General features: G+C 49.2%; 1 protein-coding gene across 1 annotated transcript in view; it reads left to right on the top strand.

Annotated features, from left to right (window-relative positions):
• The window catches only part of IBA57 (iron-sulfur cluster assembly factor IBA57), a 14,124-nt gene extending 6,771 nt beyond the window's left edge, over positions 1 to 7,353 (top strand). The window contains exon 3 of the mRNA XM_040352194.1: positions 6,754 to 7,353. Coding sequence (XP_040208128.1) covers positions 6,754 to 7,145 — 392 coding nt within the window. The 3' untranslated portion in view covers positions 7,146 to 7,353. The remainder of the gene's footprint in view (positions 1 to 6,753) is intronic.
• Positions 7,354 to 9,881: the final 2,528 nt, after the last annotated feature.

The raw sequence follows: 9,881 nt of genomic DNA, 5'->3' as shown, positions 1-9,881 counted from the left end.
AGGCCGCAGCCAGTACCATGTGATCGCTGTGACCAATCACAGCAGATCACATGACATTTGTACACCATGAATGGCTTTGATTCATGCTGTTCGTTGTGTATTATTGTGTTGATCTCTGTGATTGGTCAAAGTGATTACATGGCACAGACCAAGCCAATCGCAGCCTAGTTGTACCATGTGACTAGCTGTGATTGGTCACAATGGTAAACACTGAACAAATCATAATGTTTAACCGCTTGCCGACCGGCGCATGACGATATACGTCGACACAATGGCACGGGCAGGCAAATGGGCGTACCTGTCGGGTATGCTAATTGGCTGTTTACGGCGATCCACGAAGGTACGCGCGTTCGTTACGTCGTCGCTAGTCGGCTTTTCGCGTCGCAAAGTTACGGCTGCTATTGAGGTGGTGTAACAATAGACAGCCCATGTTAAAGTATGGCCGTCGTTCCCGCGTCGAATTTCATTTTTTTTTTTATTTTTTTGCGTAAGTCGTCCGGGAATACGAAAGTACGTCACGCACGTCGCCGTTCAAAACATTACGTCGGGGCGACGTCATTTCGCGCGAAGCACGGCGGGGAAATTTCAAAACGAAGCATGCGCAGTACGCTCGGCGCGGGAACGCGCCTAATTTTAAATGGTCCCCGCCCCATTTGACTTAGGCGGGCTTGCGCCGGACGGCTTTACGCTACGCCGCCGCAAGTTTACACGCAAGTGCTTTGTGAATCAAGCGCTTACGATGAAAACTTGCGGCGGAGTAAGGTAAAGGGGATACATTACGCCAAAGCGCAAGTACGTGAATCTGGCCCACAATGTATAATGCTATACAGAAAAGCAAATAAAAAATAAAAAAATGGCTGTCCACGTCCTCACTCATAGGATTCCAATGGTGTGGGAAGCCTGGTATGACCTCTACATTGGCCAATCCCACTGGAAACCCCAAGTCCCATTTTGGGTGGAGAGCGGCTGGATGAGTCAGATTTCCTTTTCTTAAATCTTTAGAGACTCTTGCAGAAAATTCGTTGTGCTGAAGTTCTTGTTTATGCCCCCCCCCCCACCCCCACACCAACAAACCCCCACCCCCACTGCCACCTCCGCTCATTGCACGTGTCGCTCCCCCTGCCAGATCTTCATTGTATTTGTTTATTGGATAAAATATGGTCTGCAGCTGCTTTTGTGGAGCTTTGTGGCCGGGAGAGTTTATCTTAGAGATTCCAGAGATATTTCCCCCCCCCCCCCCCACTTTAACCACTTCCATACCGGGCACTTACGCACCTTCCCGCCCAAGCCAATTTTCAGCGCGGTCGTGCGACGTGGCTCCCAAACAAAATTGGCGTCCTTTTTTCCCCACAAATAGAGATTTCTTTTGGTGGTATTTGATCTCCTCTGCGATTTTTTTTTTTTTGTTTTTTTTTTGTTTTTTTTTTTGCAACAACTAAAAAAACTGAAAATTTAAAAAAAAAAAAGTTTTATTTTTTTCCTGTTATTTACAAAAAAATTAAGTACGTTTTCTCTTTCAATTACGGGCACTGATATGGCGGCACTGATGGGCACCGATGAGATGGCACTGATGGACATCGATGAGGTAGTAATGACGGGCACAGATGAGGTGGCACTGATTGGCGGCGCTGGTATGCGGCACTGATGGGCACACATAGGCGGCACTGATGGCCACACATAGGCGGCACTGATGGGCACACATGGGCGGCACTGGGCACTCATGGGCGGCACTTATGGGTGGCACTGATGGACACTGTGGGGTGGCACTGATGGACACTGTGGGGTGGCACTGATGGACACTGTGGGGTGGCACTGATGGACACTGTGGGGTGGCACTGATGGACACTTGGGGTGGCACTGATGGACATTGTGGGGCAGCACTGATCTACCCATGTTGCCAGTCAGTGCCCATTTGTGGGCACTGATTGGCATCTTTTTTTTTTTTTATTTTATTTTTTTTCATGCTTTTTTTTTTTTTTGCCCGCTTCCCTGGTGGTCCAGGGTGGGCTTCCCTGGTGGTCCAGTGTGGCGATCCGAGGGGGGGCTGCGCTAATAAACAATCAGCGCGAACCCCCCCTGTCAGGAGAGCCGCCGATCGGCTCTCCTCTACTCGCGTTTGTCAGACGCGAGTGAGGAAGAGCCATCAATGGCTCTTCCTGTTTACATCGTGATCAGCCGTGGTTGGACACGGCTGATCACGTGGTAAAGAGTCTCCGCCGGAGGCTCTTTACCGAGATCGGAGATGCAGGGTGTCAGACTGACACCCCGCATCACCGATCGCCGCGCTGCGCTCCCCCACGGCATGAAATCCTGCAGGACGTCCATGGACGTCCTGTCAGGATTTCACAACCACTTCCCGGACGTAAATCGGCCATAGGCCGGGCGGGAAGTGGTTAAACTGAAAGATCAGTTTTGTCTGTACACAGTAGCAGATAGATAGATAGACACAGTGGGCCAGATTCACGTACTTGCACTTTGGCGTATTGTATCCCCTTTACGTTACCCCGCCGCAAGTTTTCATCGTAAGTGCTTGATTCACAAAGCACTTGCGTGTAAACTTGCGGCGGTGTATCGTAAAGCCGTCCGGCGCCTACCCGCCTATTTCAAATGGGGCGGGGACCATTTAAATTGGGCGCGTTCCCGCGCCGAACGTACTGCGCATGCTCTGTTTTGAAATTTCCCGCCGTGCTTTGCGCGAAATGACGTCGCCCCGACGTAATGTTTTGAACGGCGACGTGCGTAACGTACTTTCGTATTCCCGGACGACTTACGCAAAAAAATAAAAAAAATTGAAATTCGACGCGGGAACGACGGCCATACTTTAACATTGGCTGTCTATTGTTACACCACCTAAATAGCAGCCGTAACTTTGCGACGCGAAAAGACGACTAGCGACGACGTAACGAACGCGCGTACCTTCGTGGATCGCGGTAAAAGCTAATTGGCATACCCGACGCTGGAAAACGACGCAAACTCCACCCAGCGGCCGCCGAAGTATTGCATCCTAAGATACAAAGGCGTAAGCCTGTCGGATCTTAGCCAAATGCCGTCGTATCTTGTTTATGAATTACATATAAAGATACGACGCGGCAAATTTGAAAGTACGCCGGAGTATCAGCGGATACTCCGGCGTACTTATTCTGTGAATCTGGCCCAGTAACTCACAAAAGTAAGTACACCCCTCCCATTTTTTTTTTGTAAATATTTTCTTTTCATGTGACAACACTGAAGAAATTACACTTTGCTACAATGTTGTGTAGTGAGTGTACAGCTTGTATAAGAGCCGGTTCACACTGGGGCGGCACGACTTCGGGGGCGACTCGGCAAGGCGTCCTGAAGACGACTTCAGAGGTGACTTGCAAAATGACCTCTGTATAGAAGTCAATGCAGGTCGCCCCGAGCCGCCCCCCCCCCCCCCCCCCCCCCCGAAGTCGTGCAAGAACCTTTTTCTAAGTCGGAGCGACTTGCGTTGCTCCTATTGGAACGGTTCTATTTCCCCAGTGTGAACCGGTTGTAACAGTGTAAATTTGCTGTCCCCTCAAAATAACTGAACACACAGCCATTAACCGCTTAAGGACCGCCTCCTGCACATTTACGTCGGCAGAATGGCACGGCTGGGCACAGGCACGTACGGGTACGTCCTCTGTTGGTGCGCCCGCGACCCGGTCCGAAGCTCCGGTACCGCGGGACTCGCCGACCCGATCGCCGCTGGAGTCCCGCGATCGGTCCCCGGTGCTGAAGAACGGGGAGAGCTGTGTGTAAACACACCTTCCCCGTTCTTCACTGTGTCGCCCGCATTGATTGCGATTCCCTATAAAAGGGAACACACAATCAATGACGTCACACCTACAGCCACATCCCCCTACAGTTAGAAAAACATATGAGGTCATACTTAACCCCCTTCAGCGCCCCCTAGTGGTTAACTCCCAAACTGCAATTGTCATTTTCACAGTAATAGGTGCATTTTTATAGCATTTTTTTGCTGTGAAAATGACAATGGTCCCAAAAATGTGTCAAAATTGTCCGAAGTGTCCGCCATAATGTCGCAGTCACGAAAAAAAATCGCTGATAGCCGCCATTAGTAGTAAAAAAAAAAAATGTTTTTATAAAAATGCAATAAAACTATCCCCTATTTTGTAAACGCTATAAATTGTGCGCAAACCAATCGATAAACGCTTATTGCGATTTTTTTTTTTTTTTTTTACCGAAAATAAGTAGAAGAATACGTATCGGACTAAACTGAGGAATTTTTTATTTTTTTTTATATTTTTGGGGGATATTTATTATAGAAAAAAGTAAAAAATATTGCATTTTTCAAAATTATCGCTCTATTTTTGTTTATAGTGCAAAAAATAAAAACCGCAGAGGTGATCAAATACCACCAAAAGAAAGCTCTATTTGTGGGGAAAAAAAGGACGCTAATTTTGTTTGGGAGCCACGTCGCACGACCGCGCAATTGTCAGTTAAAGCGACGCAGTGCCGAATCGCAAAACCTGGCCGGGTCCTTTAGCTGCCTAAAGGTCCGGGGCTCAAGTGGTTAAAGGGGTTGTAAAGGTCTTTTTTTTTTTTTTTTTTTTTTCTTTCTTTCCCCTAATATCTTCCTTTCCCTTAGTGCAGTCCTCCTTCACTTACCTCATCCTTCCATTTTTCTTTTAAATGTCCTTATTTCTTCTGAGAAATCCTCACTTCCTGTTCTTTCTGTAACTCCACACAGTAATGCAAGGCTTTCTCCCTGGTGTGGAGTGTCGTGCTCTCACCCTCCCTTGGACTACAGGAGAGCCACTAACGCACAGCTCCTTTCTCTATCTGCAACGTAGAGAGCGTCCTGACTCTCCTGTAGTCCAAGGGAGGGGGCGAGCACGACACTCCACACCAGGGAGAAAGCCTCGCATTACGGTGTGGAGTTACAGACAGAAGAACAGGAAGTGAGGATTTCTCAGAAGAAATAAGGACATTTTAAAAGTAAAATGGAAGGATGAGGTAAGTGAAGGAGGACGGCACTAAGGTAAAGGAAGCTATTTAGGGAAAAAAAAATCCTTTACAACCCCTTTAATATCTAAACGGCTGACAACAAAAGTGAGTACACCCCTAAGTGAAAATGTCCAAACTGGGCCCAAAGTGTCAATATTTTGTGTGGCCGCCATTATTTTTCAGCACTGCCTTAACCCTCTTGGGCATGGAGGTCACCAGAGCTTCACAGGTTGCCCCTAGAGTCCTCTTCCCCTCCTCCATGATGACATCACAGAGCTGGTGGATGTTGGAGACCTTGCGCTCCTCCACCTCCTGTTTGAGGAGCCCCACAGATGTTCAATAGGGTTTAGGTCTGGAGACCTGCTTGGCCAGTCCATCACCTTTACCCTCAGCTTCTTTAGCAAGGCAGCGGTCATCTTGGAGGTGTGTTTGGGGTCGTTATCTTGTTAGAATACTGCCCTGCGGCCCAGTCTCTGAAGGGAGGGGATCATGCTCTGCTTCAGTAGGTCACAGTACATGTTGGCATTCATGGTTCCCTCAATGATCTGTAGCTCCCCAGTGCCGGCAGCACTCATGTAGCCCCAGACCATGACACTCCCACCACCGTAGTGTATTGGTGGTCAGCAGGCTAGGCTTAGACAACACACCATTCTAGCTTTTTGGAAGTCCTACCATCTTCAGAAACGAGAGACAAAATTGATACTGGGTTGTATGTTAAATTATTGTTACAGGGCCGTATTTTAACATCGAATCGGCTCCATTACAAAAGATAAAAAAAAGTTGTTGTTTAGACTAGGGTTGTCCCGATACCACTTTTTTAGGACTGAGTACAAGTACCGATACTTTTTTTTCATGTACTCGCCGATACCGAATACCGATACTTTTTTTTAAATGTGTCCCCAAATGCAGCCATGTCCCCCCCCCCCATATGCAGCCATGTCCCCCCCCCCCATATGCAGCCATGTCCCCCCCCCCATATGCAGCCATGTCTCCCCCCCCCCCCCATATGCAGCCATGGTCTCCCCCCCCCCCCCCATATGCAGCCATGTCTCCCCCCCCCCATATGCAGCCATGTCTCCCCCCCCCCCCATATGCAGCCATGTCTCCCCCCCCCCCCCCCCCCATATGCAGCCATGTCTCCCCCCCCCCCATATGCAGCCATGTCTCCCCCCCCCATATGCAGCCATGTCTCCCCCCCCCATATGCAGCCATGTCTCCCCCCCCCCCCATATGCAGCCATGTCTCCCCCCCCCCCCATATGCAGCCATGTCTCCCCCCCCCATATGCAGCCATGTCTCCCCCCCCCATATGCAGCCATGTCTCCCCCCCCATATCCAGCCATGTCCCCCTTACCTGCCGCCGACTGGTTAATACGCGCGGGGAACATTACAGCTTTGAATAGCTGTAATGATTCGCGCTGCGTATAGACACTCCCCCTTGCTCGGGATTGGACAGTTCACCCGAGCAAGGGGGAGTGTCTATACGCGGCGCGAATCATTACAGCTATTCAAATGAAAGCTGTAATGTTCCCCGCGTGTATTAACCAGTCGGCGGCAGCGGGGGTGCGGCGGGATACGGCGGCGGTGGGGGGAAGTATTCTATTTCGGTATCGGGGGTATTTGCGGGAGTACGATACCGATAGTCCCGATACCGATACTAGTATCGGGACAACCCTAGTTTAGACCAATGTACATGTCCTCCTTCGAGCTTCTTGAGGGAACGTCAATACTTGTGTGACTGTGAGTAATATAAACATTACCAGCCTTGTGTTTCCTTTTCTAGGTGTTCCAGAGGGGGTGAAGGACCTTCCTCCAGGGGTGGCTCTACCGCTGGAATCTAACTTGGTTTACTTGAATGGAATTAGTTTTTCCAAAGGATGTTACTTGGGCCAGGAGCTAACGGCCCGGACTCACCACACCGGAGTTATCCGCAAGCGGCTGGTGCCTGTGCGCCTCTCGTCACCAATACCGGCCGAGTGCGAGGAGTCGGAGATCGTCACGCTCTCGGGGAAAGCAGCCGGTAAATACAGAGCCGGGATAGGTGACTTGGGTCTTGCCCTTTTGAGGCTGGAACACCTTGGAGTAGAACTTCAGATAAAACTAGAGGGTCGGGAGCCAGTCAATGTGAACGCCTCCACACCGGATTGGTGGCCAGAGCCTGAAAATACTCCATGAAGAGACTACATTACTGAACGTTAAGAGATCTCACTGATCGAAAGAGTGTTAAATAGTATTGTATTTTTTCATAGACTACAAACATTGTTGTGCCTTCTATCTCGTTATCTATTATTACACTTATTGCCCCTTATATGTGGGAACTGCATTATTTCATTTATTTAGTCCAAGTCTTACAAGCTCAATAAATAAAGCAGCACAACCCACATTCAGGCCCCGTACACACGGTGGATAATCCGCTGAAAACGGTCCGCCGGACCGTTTTCAGCGGACATGTCTGCCCGGAGATTTCTGTCTGATGGTTGTGCACACCATCAGACAGAAATCCGCGCTTAAACAATACGCGGGGCGTGGCCGCGCCGACGTGGGCGGCCCTGGAAGTTCAAAGCTTCCACGCATGCGTCGAATCAGTACGACGCATGCGAGGGATGGCGGACGTGTCCGGTGAGTCTGTACAGACGACCAAACACGTCTGACGGAGAGGTTTCCAGCGGATAGATTTCTTAGCATGCTAAGAAATTTTCATCCGCTTGAAAACCGGTCGGCTGGACAAATGTCCGCCGAAAAATGTCCGCTAGGCCGTACACACGACCGGATTTGTCTGCTGGAACTGATCCGCGGATAAATCCCAGCGGACAGATCCGGTCGTGTGTACGGAGCCTCAGAGTGGGCCAGCCAATGCATTAACCAGTTTCATGAGTCCACCAATCTCTTACACAGCCTTTCTGAACTAAGGGCCAGATTCACAGAAGAAATACGCCGGCGTATCTACTGATACTCCGGCGTACTTTCAAATTTGCCGCGTCGTATCTTTAGTTTGAATCCTCAAACCAAGATACGACGGCTTCTGGCTTCGATCCGACAGGCGTACGGCTTTGCACGCCTTCGGCTCGTAGGTGTAATACTTCGGCGCCCGCTGGGTGGAGTTTGCGTCGTTTTCTGTGTCGGGTATGCTAATTAGCTGTTTACGGCGATTCGCAAAGGTACGCGCGGCCGTCGCATTCTCTTACGTCGTCGCTAGTCGGCTTTTCCCGGTGTATAGTTAAAGCTACAATTTCTTGGCCTATCTTTAGACTTGCCACGTTAAAGTATGGGCGTCGTCCCCACGTCGAATTTTTAATTTTTTTTTTGAATAGGAAAGGACGTAACTCGCGTCGACGTTCAAAAAATTACGTTGGTGCGTCATTTCGCGCAAAGCACGGTGGGAAATTTCAAAACAGAGCATGCGCAGTACGTTCGGCGCGGGAACGCGCCTAATTTTAAATGATACACGCCCCATTTGAATTAGGCGGGCTTGCGCCGGACGGATTTACGATATGCCGCCGCAAGTTTACAGGCAAGTGCTTTGTGAATCAAGCACTTGCCCGTAAAACTTGCGGCGGTGTAACGTAAATGCAATACGTTACGCCGCCGGAATTCTACCTGAATCTGGCCCTAGGGATCCTCCTGACGTTACTAGAGCAAGGAGCAACCAATCTCATACACCAGCCTTTCTCAATTGGGGTTCCTCCCAAGGTTACTAGGACAAGGAACCACCAATCTCATATACATATATTCTTTCTCAACTAAGGTTTCTCCTGAGGTTACTAGAACAAGGAGTAACCGATCTCATACACCAGCTTGCTCAACTCGAGTTGTTCCTGAGGTTACTAGAGCAAGGAGCGACCAAGCTCATACGCCAGCCTTTCTCAATTAGGGTTCCTCCCAAGGTTACTAGGCCAAGGAGCAACCAATCTCTTACACCATATTTTCTGAACTAGGGTTCCTTCTGAGGTTACTAGAACAAGGAGCAACCAATCTCATATACCATTCTTTCTCAACTAAGGTTCCTCCTGAGGTTACTAGAGCAAGGAACAACCAATCTAATATGCCAGCCTTTCTCAATTAGGGTTCCTCCCAAGGTTACTAGAACAAGGATCAACCAGTCTTTCCGAACTAGGGTTTCTTTTGAGGTTACAAGAGCAAGGAGCAACCAATCTCGTACGCCAGCCTTTCTCAATTAGGGTTCCTCCCAGGGTTACTAGGACAAGGAGCAACCAATCTCATACACCAGATTTTCTGAACTAGGGTTCCTCCCAAGGTTACTAGAACAAGGAGCAACCAGTCTCATTCACCAGTCTTTCTGAAATAGGGTTTCTTCTGAGGTTACCAGAACAAGGAGCAACCAATCTCATATACCATTCTTTCTCAACTAAGGTTCCTCCTGAGGTTACTAGAGCAAGGAACAACCAATCTCATTCACCAGTCTTTCTGAATTAGGGTTTCTTCTGAGGTTACTAGAGCAAGGACAACCGATCTCATACACCAGTCTTTCTTAACTAAGGTTCCTCCTGAGGTTACTAGAGCAAGGACCAGGGGTCAAGTCCTGGGGAAAAAAGTGTGGGAACTCCCACCCAAGATTCACTCCCCCACCAAAAAAAAAAAAAATTATACGCTCATATGCATACTTACTAAACCGCAAGTTTTTTCTTAATCCCGTGATAACTCGCGGCAGACCTCCGCAATGTCTCCTGGGAACAATGACAAAAGCTCCCAGGAGACATTGCGGCATCGAGGAAGTGACGGAATACCCGCACACTACCCGATGAATCCATATACAGGAAGCGGCCAGTAACATAAAGGATTACTAAGGTTCGCCTGCCCCTGACAGTGACTCGAGCTGGGCATCGCCGCTTAGTGAAGGATTGGCTCGGCTGCTCTAGTCCTGCAAAGGGAACGGAGTTCCTGCTGTGAAAA

This window comes from Rana temporaria, chromosome 5, assembly GCF_905171775.1.
Source record: "Rana temporaria chromosome 5, aRanTem1.1, whole genome shotgun sequence".
In the NCBI taxonomy this organism is placed as follows: Eukaryota; Metazoa; Chordata; class Amphibia; order Anura; family Ranidae; genus Rana; species Rana temporaria.
This window is presented reverse-complemented; position numbering and strand designations above follow the sequence as displayed.